This window comes from Chinchilla lanigera, unplaced genomic scaffold, assembly GCF_000276665.1.
Source record: "Chinchilla lanigera isolate Chin_1 unplaced genomic scaffold, ChiLan1.0 scaffold00178, whole genome shotgun sequence".
Classification (NCBI taxonomy): Eukaryota; Metazoa; Chordata; class Mammalia; order Rodentia; family Chinchillidae; genus Chinchilla; species Chinchilla lanigera.
The window spans coordinates 1,004,925-1,021,342 of record NW_004955579.1 but is presented as its reverse complement, the minus strand read 5'-3'; the positions used below and the strand labels follow the sequence as shown (position 1 = coordinate 1,021,342).

Here is a 16,418-nt window from a genome sequence, read left to right as displayed (position 1 = left end):
TTCATGGCCTGGCTTCTTTTTTAACATTTCCTGAACCTTCTGTAATGAGCCCTGCTACCCCGTATTCTTCCAATAGAATGGTGTTTTTCAGTCTGTCCTGCTAAAGAGTTTGAGATGGGACTTCACACTAAAGGTATAATAGTTGACAAGAGCTTAATATGTTTACCTCTCCAGATGATAAAAATAGCCAAGGACCCTGATGCTGGGTTGTAGGATCATGTAGGTGAAAGATTTTGTTAATGAAATCATATCATATATAAAAAGGAAGCTGTGGGTTGCTAATATCACTTGTAATGAAAGCCTCGAGATTATACTTATACTACTTGATCATAGTGAGTTTCCTTTTTTTAATTTTTTAAGTCAGTTAGCAACAGTTCAAGGTAATACTGTGTTATGACTAATAAAAACTCAGTCTGTACCCATTTCATACAACCAGGGCACAGACAGCACATAGGCATCCCATTCAGTATACCGTAGGTGATACTGTGCCCAAGGAAATGTCTGGTAGTGGTGGTGGTGTCACCTGCTAACCACATCAAGTGTCCATCCCATGCTCTCCAGGCTGTGGGCCACCTTCCCCTGTCCATGCTGATTTCCTCCATGGAGAGAATGCACTGTCTCTTCTGTAGTTATTCTAGGTACAGTCTCCCCAGCACAGACTCATGTGTGCCCTTCCTAAGATGTGCTGGCAGTTCTCTTAGCTTAGAGGCCTCCAAATAAGGGCAGGCAAAGACTGTGCTGCTTCATCTCAGTGTTAGTGCTCACATGTAATGTCAAGAACTTTCTTCATGGGAAATAGATATCATAGTTATTTGTATCTTATGGGTGAGGAAATTGAGAAGAAGGGTTAGGGTTAGTGCTGAAAGTTAAACAGCAAGTGTGTTGTGAAAGCAGAATTTTAATTCCTATAGTCTGATGCTAAAACTTATACTTATCACCTTTATGCAGTGTTACACGGTTGGTTGGTTGGTTGGTTGGTTGGCTGGTTGATTGGTTTGTTTTTTTAACATCCCTGTATTTTAAAATAAGCTACTTCTATTTCAGCCCCTTAGGGTCAATGGTGTTAAGGTATATACTGAAAATGTAGACAAAAGGCAAATTATTCTGGACCTTCAGGTTAGGTAAGTTTTTTATTTCTGTTATATTTGTATCATGTTTAGTGACATATAGTGCCACTTAGCTATACCCATAAGGTAAAGGATATAATAAGCATGCTTCTTACCTGCTGGCTATTGTAATTTGACTAAATTCTTCCTGGAGATCCAGATTTTATACATCTTCTGGCTTTCAGTTCATAATAGCCTAGATAACTGCCATTGAGAAAATATGTTCAGTAAAAGAAATTGAATACAAGAAAACTACAGACCAGTCATTATCTGACTATTGATGCAAGAATCTTCAGTAAAATACTAGCAAACCTAATTCAGCAGTATATTAAAAGGATTATACATCACTACCAAGTAGGGTTTATCTCCAGAGTGCAAGAATGATTCAGCATTTGAAAATCAGTCAGTGTCATATACCACATTAACAGACGAAAAGGGAAAAAAAGCTTACATGATTATCTCAGTTGATACAGAAAAGGCGTTTAACAAAGTTCAATATTTTTTCATAATAAAAGCACTAAAAAATCTAAGAAGGAAACGCACCTCAATATAGTAAAGGCTACATTTGAAAAATCCCATAACACATATTGTACCAATAGTGAGCATTGAAATTCTTTCCTCTAAAATCAGGAACAAGACCAGGTATGTCTCTTTTTACCATATCTATCTCCTCATCACAGCCAAAGCAATTAGACAAGAAAAGGAAATAAAATGCATCCAAATTGGAAAGGAAGGAGTAGAATCATCTCTGTTCATAGATGACATGATCTTATATGTCATAAATAAAGATCCTGCATACATAAACTGTTAGAACTAATGAATTCAGCAAAAGAACTGGATGCAGAGTTAATGCACAAAAGTCAGTTGCATGTCTATGCATTAATAATGAAAATCCAAAAGAGTAACAAAAAAATTATTTCACAGTAGAATCAAAAAGAATAAAATAGTTAAGAATAGACAACTCAGGAGATGAAAGACTTGTGCAAAGAAAACTGTTTTAAAAATTGCTCAAAGAAGTTAACAGAGGGGCTGGGGATTTAGCTCAGCGGCAAAGCGCCTGCCTGGCAAGCGCAAGGTCGTGAGTTCGGTTCCCGGTACCGGAGAAAAACCAAAAAAAATTTAAAAAAAAGTTAACAGAACATGTAAATGGAATGATACTCTGTATTTATAAGTTGAAAACTTAATTCTGTTGAAATGTAAATAATACCCAAAGCAGTCTACAGACTTAATATAATCTCTATAATCATAAATCTTTTAAGTCATTAATATTCAGAACATACAGAGAACTCTTCAAACTAAACAACAGCAAAATCCTCTTCAAAATCAAGCAAAGGCATTGAATAGACATTTTCCTGGGAAGCTATATAAAGGGCAAATAAGCACATGAAAAGATACTCAGCACCCTACTAATTAGGAAAATGAAAATTAAAGCGACAGGGAGATACTACCTCACATTCCTTAGGATGGCTACTATTTTTAAAAAATCAAGTGCTGCTGAGGATGTGAAGAAACCGAAGGAGCTGGAACACTTGGGCACTGTTGACAGGAAGCTGCTATGGAAAGTTTGGCGCTTCTTCAAAACCTTAAAAATACAGTTACCATGTTGTTTTAGTCCATTTTCTGTCTCTGCAGCAGAGGGTCTAAGACGGTATGATTTATGTAGAACAGAGCTTTATTTTGGCTCTGGCCTAATGGCTGGGAAATTTAAAATTGGGCCTCATGCTGCTTCATGTCATGCGGGGAAAGTGGAAGAGCAACTGCAGGTGTGTGCAGAGGAGCGTGAATATGAAGGATGGGCTTGCTTCCTAACTGTCTGCTCTCATAGTCCCTCAGGAGCAAGAACCTACATTCATGAGAAGGGCAGTAACCCATCAATCCCATGACCTTCTTACTAGGTTCCTCCTCCCAGCACCACTGCACTGAGAGATGAAGTTCTAACACATGAACTTTTGGAGGACACACTCAGACCATGTCACATGTGTACCTGAAAGAATTGAAGCAAGGTCTTGAGCAATATTTGCACACCCATATCAGTATCGCTGCAGTAATGTGCTATATAACATTTCTGTCAGTGATAGACTGCATGCGTGCAGTGGTCACAGCCCTCACTGATGGATTAGTGCCCTTCTCATCCACATGGGCTCTTGCTCCTGAGGGACTGTGAGAGCACACAGGAAGCAAGCCCATCCCTCATATTCGTGCTCTGTGCACACACCTGTGCTTTCCACCATGAGTCAAATAAGCAAAACACTGAAAGACCGTTACCATGTGACTCAACTTAATGATACACCTAAAGTCATCAGACCCATGCAGACAGAAGGTAGAGTGGTGAGTACCCACATCTGAGGGGGAAGGAAGAGGAGGTAGTGTTTCATGGGTGCAGAGCAGTTTGCAAGATGAGAAAATTCTAGCGGCAAATGGTGGCAATGATTGCACAACAGTTTAATACCACTGATGTACATTCTTAAGATGGTTAAAATGTAAATTTTATGTTATGTATTTTAACACAATTTTTTTAAATTAGGGGAAAAAAGAGGTTGAAGGTGTGCTTAGCATAGCAGAGTTCGTTTTCTGTCCTCATTCCTGTTTGCGCTTACTCATGCCTTCCTGCGTTCTGCATGAGGCCTGTTAGTCAGTGTTCTGTCACTGAGACAGAAAATAGTACCTGTGATAAACACTCCTGCAGGAGAAAAGGTTTATTTTGACTCACAGTTTCAGAAGTCTCAGTCCCTGGTCGCTTGGCCCCCTTGTCTTTGGACCTGTGGCAAGGCAGTACCTCATGCCAGCAGCATGTGGAGGAGGAAACTGCTCACTTGTGGCACTCAGGAAGCAGGGAGAAGAAGGAAAGGGCTGGGCTGCCAACCTCCCCTTCAAGGGCACCAGGCCAGTGACCAAACTTACTGCCACTAAGCCCTGCATCGTAAACGTTGCTAGGAACCAAGCCACATTGTTTTCATCAGTGAGATAAAAGAAGCAGCTCCCTTGTGTCTTAGGTCAAGCCATGTGCTGGAAGACCTGTCCACAAAGCTTATGGTAAATTCATTAGGAGTGAAGCTGTTCTATTCTTCGGTGCCCCTTGCACCAAATGAGTATTCCATATACATTGTCTAAATAAATATTTAAACAAACCAGTTAATTGATGTCCTTTTTGAAGATGCAGTCATAGCAACATTTGCATTCTGTGTGTGTGTGTGTTTGTGTGTGTGTGTGGGTGTGTGTGTATTCCAGAGAAGGACCTTTACTACACTAGCTGTGGAGATGGGGAAGGAGAAATTTAAAAGAATTAAAAATAAAGTGACCGAGTTTTAGGTGAAGAAAAGGAAGGTTCTGTAACAGGTCATTGGCAAGTTTATCATTAGGTAGAGAATAATTCTCAGTGAGAAGAGTCTATAGGTTTGGCTTTGACGCTAGGACAATAAATACTGGAAGAGTTTCATCCCAGATCCCTTTTGTTACTGTTCTGCTCATCTGCCTGGACACCCCCTGACCAGCGTTCATCAAACTCCACAAACGTGCCAGGCAGGAGTCTGATGCCCTGCTTCCAGGAGCCAAGGGTAAGGGTCAAACATGCACCATCCCATGGAAATCTATGTGGCATCTCATGTTTACATTAAATAGATGCAAACTTTGCATTCCGTGTCATGGTAGATTCATGTTCATCTCCTGTTAATGTTTGAAATGACTTAATCCTTGTGTAAAGCGGAGACCCTGAACAGACATGTTTTTTCTAACCTTTGACGTCAGAGAGCCTTGGAGCACCTCAGGAAGAATTTTGATGATTGAGGAGAAAGGATATGAAATTTACTGGTAGTGAAAGGAAATATAAGCGTCTTTATGTTTCAAATAAACATGGGATTCGTAACTACCTTACATCAAAATTTAAAGTTGTACATTGTTACTTACGTTTCCCTTTGAAAAATGGACATTTATATTCAGTTGATAAGATTTTTTTGTGTGTAGTATATATACATACATATGTATGTATTTCCATACATGTGCACGCGCACACACATGCACAGAGTAGTTTTCACAGGTGTTGTGAGGATTGTCTGAACCTGTGAATTGGATCAGCAAAATAGTATGACGTGGGCCACTTTTCTCAATTTTTGCTACACTCTAATTTTGGTTGGTATCATTTTATTCAGATTATATGCCTTGCAGTTCTGTAGCAACAAAAAGAATAATTAATTTCACTCACTTTATGTAATGCAAAATTTTTTCTTTGCCAGTTTTGTAGGAAATTGTGAGATTGATCTGGAGATCAAACGTTATTTTTGTAGAGCCGGCGTGAAAAGTATACAGGTAAGGTTTTTAAAATATCATTTTTGAAGCTCTCTATAGTTGAAAAGAAAATTACAGAATTTTTATTAGCTTAGAAAATTTTAAAACTACATTATTATTTGTGGTCATAGTGGAAGATAGATGAAATCAGATGTTTGAAAATCGCTAAGCAGCCCTGTAGTGCTGTGTTCTCTTACATGTTTTGGCTTCCTGTTTGAGTTTAGATCCATGGGACGATGCGGGTGATTCTGGAGCCCCTGATTGGAGACATGCCTTTAGTTGGAGCTTTGTCCATCTTCTTCCTTAGGAAACCAGTAAGTCAACATTTATGTCACATTTATCTGCTCTTGCTGACAAGAATGTGGACACAGTAAAGTGGAGAAACAAAATTGTATCCTTAACTCACTTTTTTCTCCTTCTCATTGATGAATCCTCTCAGTTTCTCGTACTTCTTTATTCCTTCACTGAGAGCTTCATATCTCTCTCTCTCTCTCTCTCTCTCTCTCTCTCTCTCTGAGAAACAGTCTTACTACGTAGTTTAATCTGGCCTTAATTTGCAGGGATCCTCCTGGCTTAGCCTCCTAAGTGCTGGGATTATAAGCGTGCAGCACCACACCCAGCTTCATCTCTTAATAAACAGTGTTCTTTTATGATTATAAAAAGTTTGTTGTGGGCTCAGGATATAATTCAGTGGTAGAGTGTGTGCCTAGCATGCAGAAGGCCCTGAGTTCAATCACCAGTACCACAAAAAAAAAGAAAAAAATTATTGTAGAAAATTAGAAAACGCAGGCTTTTTAAAAAGGAGTTAAGATGCAGCTAAATTTCATTCAGCACCAATCACTGATAAAGATTTGCATATTTAATCCTCAAATCTCTGAAGCTAAATAGTGTTTCCTTGTACTGATCAGAACCTGAGGCTGAGTCTTTCCTGTCCAGACACACAGCGAGGAAGTACTGGAGCCTGCACAAAGCCCCAGAGTAGTCTGACACAGAGCTTACGCTCCCGAGCACGGTGCAGTGATGTCCCCCAGCTGGGCTTCTCTGACTCCTCCTGAGATAAGACTGCCAGTGTTGGGGTACATGTCCTTCTCTTTCTGAGGGGTATGTTTGAGGTACTGCACATAGAGTCTTGTGGGTTTTCTTCTCCTTGTTTTTTGTAATATTGAGGATTGAAACCAGGACCTTCATGTCAAACTGCACTTTTTGAAATTTTTTTCTTTGAGATAGGGTCTTGCTAAGTTGCCCAGGCTGGGCTCAAACTTTCGGTCCTCCTGCCTCTCAGTCTCCCAGTGTGCTGAGAGATGCCAGCCGGGACACTCCTAACACTTTAAAGAAAGTTCATCCTGCCATCTCCCAGAATAAAACAATTCAAATCTTTTAATCTTCTCCAAAACTTAGCGATGCTCTTCTGTAGTTTGGGTCTTCATCAGATAAATGTACTTTTCAAATAATGTAAGAGTGTTAACTTCCCAATGAAATTTAATGCCAGAAAAAAAAGAATGAGGCTGAAAAGTTCAGAATCATTCTTTTCCTTATATGGTGGGTAAAGTCTTGGAACACGCTTTAGAAGAAAGGCAGTTTTTTCAGCTACTTTCAACCGGAAAATATGAGAACAGATTTACCCCTAGCTGCCAAATTGTACTTCCTCACCCTGTTGGAAAATATAGTTTAGAAGGGCTGGGGATTTAGCTCAGTGGCACAGCGCCTGCCTGGCAAGCGTGACGTCGTGAGTTTGATTCCCCGTACTGGGGGGGGGGGATATATATCTATATAGATATATATTTATATAGATATATAAATATATATATAGCTTAGAAACTTTCTTTTATTATTATTATTATTTTTTACCAGTTTTGCAGATTCAGAAGGATAGTGCCAGATCCCATACAAAACCAAAAACATTTATACATTTTTCTGCTTGCTGGTTTTAGTTTTTGTTCTGTTTTTGGGGGTTGGGGACACAGGCCCTTTGCACTGAGCTACATCCCTATCCCCTCCCCCCCTTTTTAAAATTTATTTTGACACAGGGTCTCACTAAGCTGCCGGGCTGGGCTCAGACTTGCAACCCTCCTGCTTCACCATGCCAGAGTGCTTGGGTTCCAGGTGGACACAGCTGTGCCCAGTGACTTAAACTTAGTTCTGATGACGTAGTACTTGTTGTGGGGGGACTGAAACCCCCTCCCACAACCACTGAAAGGTGCTCTTTCAATTTTCCATACCCTAAATAAAAACCAAAAATCCTGGTGTTTTAAAGCATAAGGAAACCATTCTGGGGGTTTACAGCTATCCCACATCTGTCAAATCAAGAGTCCTGGTGGAAAACCCACTGAGAATAGTGGAGCTGTCAGTTTGTACTTTTCTTCTTTCTTTTTTTTTTTTGCAGTACTGGGGATCGAACTCAGAACCTTGCACTTGCCAGGCAGGCGCTTGTGCCACTGAGCTATATCCCTAGCCCCAGTTTGTATTTTTCACGGAGTTTGCAGGTGAACCTTACCCTGAACAGCATGGTTTTCATGAAATACGTGGGTGCATTTGTTGCTCTGGCAAAACTGGGCCTCTTTTTCTAACTGTGGACCTCCCTACAGGTTCTGTTTCTCAGAGGAGCCGCCACAGCTCAGAGGTGACTTGCAGTGCTTGGGAACACATGTCCCCCTCGCTCATTTCCTGAAATAGGGCTGTCACTCATCCAGAGGCCCTGGCTCCCAGTGTCCCCTAGGAGTCTTTGGGAAGCCCTGCAGGCGCAGCTAATTTTAGTTGCTTTTCCTTTCCAAGGCAGCAGGCTTTCAAAGCACCGCCTGTTGGGCGCTTCCTGCCATTCTTGCCTGGTGTCCTTGTGCAGATTTTTCAGACTGAGCTTTAACTCTCACTCGCACACTTGTGCTGTCTTTTCAGGCACACATTGTCACACTTTCTCACACACTTCTGTCACCTGATCTTTTCCTCACACTTTCTCCACGTCCGTCCTCATACTCTAACTCACTGTCCCGCACTTACTACCACGTTCTCGTTCTCTCATTTTCTCACTCCTCTCACTCTCACGCTTGATTGCTTTTTCACACATGCTGTCTCACACACTCACACTTGTTCTCATAGGCACTTATCTCACACTCATGTTCTCACACTTACGCCTGTTCTCTCTCTCTTCGTACTCGTGGACCTCAGACTCCATCCCTACCCCGTAGCCCTCCCCTGTGTTCAGGGATAAGCTGTGTGTACTTTCAGTACCTTGAACCTGGGACCCTTTCCTGGGGCTTCCTTCTTAGACTCAGATCTCTTTTTTTCCAAAGCCCAGCTCAGTCCCACCCTGCCGTGAATCCTGCCTGCCTGTGATTATTTCCCTGAACTTCAGTAGCACCTAGGGGGATCCCAGTCATTTCAACAAGGCTATCCTGGGAAGAACAGCTCTGTGTATCATCTGTAAGCAACATCACCCACACCAGGGTGGCAAGGCTTGGAAGCAGGTGCAGGTTAGGACTGCCCCATCTGGAGAGGCTTTGGGGTGAGGAAGCAAGGCACACTGAAACTTGAGGCTTAGCACAGAACCACCTGAAAAGCCAAGCATGAGGATTTCCTTCTGTCATGTTACTGAGCTGCGAAGTTCAGCCTAGGTCTCAGTTTTCTTATCTGTGTTATTGTTGCTTTTTTTAGATAGGGTCTACATGTAGTTCAGGATGACCTTGGACTCACTGTGTAGCCCAGGTTGGCCTTGAATTCATGACGATCCTCTTACCTTCCCCTTCCAAGTGTGCCACCATGCACACTGACTTTTCTTATCTGTAAAACTCAAATAGTTGACTGATCTCAGTTTCTACTTTTTAGGCCAGCTTTATACGTAATTTTCAAAATGCGTTTCTGTTTGGCTTCCTTTTCTAAAAGATCTTTTTCTTTTCCCAGTAATGAGGACTAAACCCAGGGCAAGCACTAAACCCCAGAGCTGTATCCCCAGCTCTTGCTGCATTTTTTTTTAGCTTACTCCAACAAGTTAGCCTTTCATAACTGCAAAAAGTGGAAGTTTTTTCTACTTTTGATGCCTTTTATCTTTGGTTTTGATGGCAGAAAGACATCTTTAAGATTTCTAGATAGTCTTTAGGTAGTTTTGTTCTAGTTACCCACAAGAACAGCATTTTACTTGGCAGATTTTGATTACTTAAGATTGTAGCAGGGGCTGGGGATTTAGCTCAGCGGCAAAAAGCGCCTGCCTAGCAAGCGCAAGGTCGTGAGTTCGGTTCCCGGTACCGGAGAAAAACCTAAAAAAAAAAAAAAAAAAAGATTGTAGCAAAATGTTGATTTCAGTGCTCCATCACGCCTTTAAAATCTTCATGTAATGGCTGGCTGCATATCAGCTGATAAAGATGTTAACGTGTGGATTTTATTTTATTTATTTTAAGAAGTAGAGTCTCACTGTGTTGTCCAGATCAGCCCTAGGCTCAGGCAGTCCTCCTGCCTTGGCCTCCTGAGTAGCTGGAACTATAGGTGCATGCTGCCTACAGTGGTTTGTATGTAGCACATTTGTACATGATGTAGTGAGTGTCTTGCATCAGTGGTGGGCCTGCCTTCTGCACTTTGCTGCCCTGTCTTGCCAAGTAACAACAGTGCATTTGGGGCAAAGCTAATGAGTCAGTGTAATTAGACACAGTTTTCTCACCCTGGGTTACAATTTTAGTCAAACAAGGAAGATGTCAAAACTGGCAGCCTGGGGAATGGCTTTCAGACTGGTGTGAAAAGAAGTAATGCAGAATGGGTTGTAATATATATAGATATATTTTTTAATAGTACAGTTCACTTGGCTATTAAGGCTTCTCAGCTAAGCTAGCCCATCTCACCCAAATACTCAAAGGTCCAAAACTTCAGCTAAAATTAGCTTCATGCTGACTTCTGAAGTTAGTCCTTGTCTTACCCAAGCATTTAGTGGGCCCCAAACTACCACATAGCTGCTTGGAACCATAATAAAATCTCATAACACAAATCTCAAGCTTTCTGTGTTACATTTTTCTTAAAAGATAACTCCATTAACAAATACTATTGAAAGAATTGTTAATTTTGTTGTCCAAAACTTCCAGGATAAAAGTGCTCTACTTTAATGCCATTAGACTATACTGGTATTTTTTAGGTAACAAGATAGTGGCATAAAATATGACTAGGCCACATAGAATGAAAGTTTATTTATAAGAAAAGTCCTTTACTAAGTAGCATCTTTTGAATTTCATTCCCTTTAGGTGTTTTGTTTTCTTTTTAATCTATAATGATACAGTATCACCTAATCTTACTTACAAGCTTGTCTGTCTTCCTGCTGAATAGCATGTGTCTTTCCTGCAGTCTCATAGCTCTATAGATGGGGCAACCAGGACTTGGGCATCTCTGGTGAGAGTACCACTGGGTGCTTGCATTTAAACTGGAGTCAAATGCAGAAATCCACACTACATCTCTGATATGTTATTTCCTGAAGTAGCTCTGTGAAGAAGGTTCTGTGAAAGAACCTTTAGGCCCAGATGATAAAAGCCTGTCAGAATGCCCTCTTATATCTTAATGTCCAGATATACAGTTGTTCTTGTAAAAATCAGAATATTTTGTTTTGGCCAGAAGTTTGTGGCACACTTCTATAATCCAAGCCTTGAAAACCTGAGGCAGAAGGATTGCCAGAAGTTCTAGGCCATTCTGCAGCCACGTAGTGAGTTCCAAACCAGTCTGGATTAGTAGTGAGACCCTATCTCAAAAGAAGTTGTTTGATTTATGAAGACTACCTGTTCCTTTTTAATTTCTGAAGAGAGTCTCTGACCTAATGCTATGAGAGGAAAGAAAAATGAAAGTGAGCCCCACGTCACAGTGCTTTAAATTTACCCTTCTGGTTCCACCAGATGGTTTGGAATATCCCACTCATGCAGGTTTATGCCCCTAGTTACAGTGTCATCATTATTCTCCTAACAAACACTCTCTCCTGGTGATCAGAAAGATTGCTCCCACCCTATAATCAGCCGTTGTTAAAAAGCCCTGGTTCCTTCCTATGGAAGCTCTAACTGTCTTAATAAGGGTTTGGATGCCGTCTGGCTGGTTTGCCCTCATGTCTGGGCCTGATCCAGGGGTGTGTCCAGGGAGATGTGTGTAATACATAAAGTAATACATAAAGTCCAGATATAAAGTAAACTGCTTATTCTTTTCCTTCCTGCGGTTTTGTTTTGCTTTGCTTGTTTGGTTGGTTGGTTGTTTTTTTTGAGACAGGGTCTTCATATGTAGTCCAGACTGGGGTTGAACTCACTACATAGCCCAGGCTTGCCTCAAACTCATGGCAGTCCTCCTGCCCTAGCCTCCCAAGTGCTGGGATTGCAGGCATGCGCCACCACATCTGACCCTTCCTGAGATTTAGATCACATTCCTCTCAGGCTGAAAAACCTTAGTCGTGAAGGAATTTTTAAAAATCCATTGCTTTTTCTTACTTTCGGTCTATCTAATAGAATCTTGACCTTTGTAGTTCACACTTATATATAACCACTGAGTTCCAGGAGGGATTTGAACAATTTTGTTTCCCCAGCTCTACTGGCAACTGCAATCCTGCAGTTTCACTTTGCGTTTCTTCTGTGAGTATGAAACACAAGCAGTTGTATTAGGTGCAGTGTCTATTTTTGAAAAATAGGAAAAGCAGTCTTTTTTTTTTTTCTTTTTTGGAAAGCAGTATTTCTAATCAACATTTTTAACTGGTTGATGTTCACTTAGTAGAATATTAACTGTGTGGGAATTACTCTGAGATAAATCAGTACAGATGTGAAATAAATGGATGGAATATGTTCCACTCATAGGAAACTGGTGGTAAAGTATCATTTTTAAACTGTCATGTGGGCTAATTTTTAATATTTTAAAAAGATTTTTTTACTCCTGTTTGTAGCACATAAGTTTACATTCCTTGTGGGGACTTGGTATGTATACATAGCACATTGTAATTCCTTTTTTTAATCTCTTCCTCTCTCTCTCCCTCTCCGTCTCTTAATCCTCATCCCATTTGAGAAAGATCTGTCCTCTTACTTTCCTTTTTATTTTGCTTTTTGTTTGTATTTTAGGTGTCTAAAGTAAGTGAAACCATGCAGTATTTACTGTGTATCTGATTTATGTAACATTATGATCTCAAGAGACATCCTTTTTTTTTTTTTTTTAAAAATGACTTGTTTATCCTTCTTTATGACAGAGTAGTACTCTGTTGTATGTAAATACTGCATTGTCTATCCATTCATCTGTTAATGAATATAAAACATGGAGATTTAGCTATTAGGAGTTATGCCACTGTAAACATGAGTATGCATGTATCACTGTAATGTGATATCTTTAATTGTTTTGGGAAGATACCTAGTAGCAGAATAGCTGGGTTGAATGGAATTTCTGTGTTAATTTGAGGACTCTGCATACTGATTTCCTTAGTGCTTTTACTAGTTTATATTCTTTTTTGTTGTTGTTTTTTTTCTGGTACCAGGAATCAAATTCATGACCTTGGGCTTGCCAGGCAGGCGCTGTGCCGCTGAGCTAAATCCCCAGCCCCTACTAGTTTATATTCTACCAGTAATGGAGAAGGGTGCCTTTTTTCTCCACAGGCTTACTAGCATTTCTTATTATTTGATTCTGGGGTAAGATGGAATTTCATTGGTACCTGTTTTGATGAAGTTTGGGAAAAAGACGTTTTCACACACTTGTTGTGAGAATGTAAATTCATGTAGTGTTTTTGGAGGCCAGTTAGGTAACTATTTTCCAATGCTGAAAGTAAACATAGGGGCTGGGGATTTAGCTCAGCGGCAAAAGCGCCTGCCTGGCAAGCGCAAGGTCGTGAGTTCGGTTCCCGGTACCGGAGAAAAACCAAAAAAAAAAAGAAAGTAAACATAAATCTTGGCCTTAACACATTCCCACCAGCTTGAACCACTGGTGTCACATGCATGGCTGTCCCATCAGGTGGCATGGGACAGTCTTGTCAGGTGGTACGCGCCACCCAATGGGACAGTCATAATGGTACAAGCCACCGCAGCAAGGCGTACACATGGTATGGCCCTGTTGTGAGTGTGTTAAATCCAACCCTTTGAATGCTAGTCTGCATATGTATGCAAGAGCATGTATGTAAAACAGTGGCCACTGACGTCTTACAATGAGAGAGGCATTGCAGATATTCTAATTGTCTGTCCGTAAGTGGATAGGTAAATATATTATTGTATGTCTTTACTAGTGAAAACTATGGCATTATCAGAAAACAAAAGCAGAAGCAGGTCTTCATGTACCTGTAAGGAAAGAAAGCCTTGATATGTTTAAAAGAAAAAAAGGTGAAAGACAATATTATGTAACCACTCATTTTGTTTATGCAAAAAAAGAACCTGTGTGCATTTGAATTGACAACTGGAAACAGCTCAGATACTTATTTTTGCTTTTTTGAAAAACCAGCTTTTAGAGATTAACTGGACGGGACTGACCAATCTTCTGGACATCCCTGGATTGAAGTGAGTGTTGTGGGGTCCTGACACAGGCTGGGGGTGGGGTCGTGTCTTTTTAAGGGTCCTAAAAATAACATGAGAAAGGTGAGGGACAAGACTTGTTTCTACCAAGCAGAACTAGTGCTTCCCCCAGGCTCTCCTGAGAAACCAGCAAAGAGGCAAAGAAACCAGAGTTGAGTTTTTTCTTGCAGCCATGTATGAACTACTTCATCTAAATGAGCGGAAGTAGAGTGGTTTCAAGAGTGTCTTAGACCATTGTGTTCTACCTTTGCTTTTTATTCCTCCCAGAGTACCTTTCCAAGTGGTGGTATTTTAGAAAAGTATTGGCCTTTTTGTTCTGTAAATTAAAATTTTAATTTGGTTTTTGTTGTTTTCTCATAAACAGTATAGAAAACTTGAAAAATGAATCTTGTGTTTAAAACCTAACCCTATGTTCCTCCAAAGCTGCCACTGCTCCTTCCTTTGCCCACCCCTCTTTGAAAGGAGTGGTGTCAGAATGGAGCCCGAGTATGGAGTGTCTGTGCCATCCTTTCAGGAGCCCCTTCTCTATTCTGCACAACTTAATATCGAAAAACCAAGAAAAATGCCCACAACACTCACCTGACACAGTGAGGGGCACGTCCACACTGTGTCCCCGCCCATCTGGCTGAGGTATACAGACCTGGGAGGCACTGCCAAACAGCAAGTGCAGACAGTTATGTCTAAACTTACCTTTACTGATTTTACTATTTAGAGGTTAACATGCATTACTTATTGGCTGTAGTTACATATTTCTAGTGAGTATTTGGCTTACCTATGGCTATTTTTTCCTAAAACAGTTTAGAAATTAAGTTATGAAAGTTTGGTTTCATGCTAATTTTTCTACACCTGTATGTCTGTTTCTGCTTCTGAAATAGCCATTAGAAAAAGTTTTATTTTGTGTCATTATAGGAAAAATTATAACTTCAGCAATCTGAGGCACAATCGTAAATAAAAGTATATCTTAGGTGCTATGGTTTAGTATAGAAAAATACTGTTTTCTTTAAAAGAGCTGCAAAAGAAATGTACAACTTCAGAAGATTGCTAAGCCAGGCAGGGTGGTGCACTCCTGTAATCCCAGCACTCAGGAGACTGAAGCTGGAAGATTACAGTGAGTTTGAGCCAGACTAGGCTGTATTGTGAGTTCAAGGCCACCCCAAACTACACAGTGAGACCTTGTCTGAAATAAATAAAATAGAAGTAAAAGATTTGTTAAAGTGTTTGCCAGGATTTGTTGTTACAACAGCAAACCCGGCTCTGGTCGTCGGCTTCCCATCACTGTGATCGCATACCTGGCACACACGATCAGCAAACCTGGCACACATGATCAGTCCCGGTCGTCAGCTTCCCATCACTGTGATCGCATACCTGGCACACACGATCAGCAAACCCAGCCCTGGTCGTCGGCTTCCCATCACTGTGATCGCATACCTGGCACACCCAATTTAAAGGAGAGAAGGGTCGTGGTGGCTCAGGACTTAAGGTGTTGCAGTCCATGGTTAGCTGGCTCCTCTGCATTAGGCCTGTGGCAAGGCAAATGTCATAGTAAAGTGTCTGACCTTGTTGCAGGAAGCAGAAAGACAGAAAGGAACAGGGGGAAAGAGTGTACCTCCCCAGTAACTCACTTCCTCCAGTTGGACCCACTCCTGACAGCCTCAGCAAGGGACTTATCACTGGGTTAATCCACCTTGATTTAGTCCCCCTTCACATACCAGGCCCCACCTCCAAACGTTGCTTCCTTGGAGATCAGTCCCTCTGTACCTGAGTCTTAAGCCATTACACCAACTCAGATGGCCTTAAACAGGTAAATACATAATTTTTTTTTACTACTGGGGATTGAACCCAGAACCTTGCATATGGTAAGCAAATGCTGTACCATGAAGCTACATCCTCAGTCTTATAATATAAGAGATATTTTTAAGGCAGTTTGGTCAGGAAACACATAGCACTGACTTAGTGCTTGCTCTGAGCCAGGCCTGGTCCCTCACAGACAACAATATTTAATTTTTACATTTACCTTAAAGAGGTGAACAACTCCTTTAAGCATTTTTATTCATATTGAAATTAGGTGTCCAGTGGTTTTTATATATAGTAGCACCAGATTATTAGTGTTAATGTGATGAGAGCAAACTAAATTATTTCATTGGGAGCTACCATACAACAGTAGAAAGAAATTTGTGTAGAAACATGGAATGGGTTCATGGATGTCCTACTGTTCTCTACACTTTTATATATGTTTGAAACATGTATCTAAAAAGAAATTCAATGAAATGTCTTAGTTCTTCAATGTTAAATCTATAGTGAAGTTATGTGAGGAATGAATGAAAAATTATGTAGGACATTATTAAATGTAGCTAGAAATTTACTTTGTGTTCTGAGAATAAATTCTATCTCCAGCCTTAGCAGTATTGCAGCTGAAATACGAAATACATGCCTGTAATTCTAGTACTCTGAGAGGCAGAGGCATGGCAAGTTCAAACCTGTCTCAAAATTTTAAAGAAGAGGCTGACTGGGGATATAGCTTAGTGTGAAGGCCTTGGGTTCAATCCCCAGTACA

The 16,418-nt window shown here is 40.7% G+C and overlaps 1 protein-coding gene across 1 annotated transcript in view; it reads left to right on the top strand.

The window, feature by feature from the left end:
• Nucleotides 1-16,418, top strand: part of Esyt2 (extended synaptotagmin-like protein 2) — an 81,020-nt gene that overhangs the window by 31,233 nt on the left and 33,369 nt on the right. The window contains exons 4-7 of the mRNA XM_013509669.1: nt 1,045-1,121; nt 5,336-5,408; nt 5,612-5,701; nt 13,794-13,849. Coding sequence (XP_013365123.1) covers nt 1,045-1,121; nt 5,336-5,408; nt 5,612-5,701; nt 13,794-13,849 — 296 coding nt within the window. The remainder of the gene's footprint in view (nt 1-1,044; nt 1,122-5,335; nt 5,409-5,611; nt 5,702-13,793; nt 13,850-16,418) is intronic.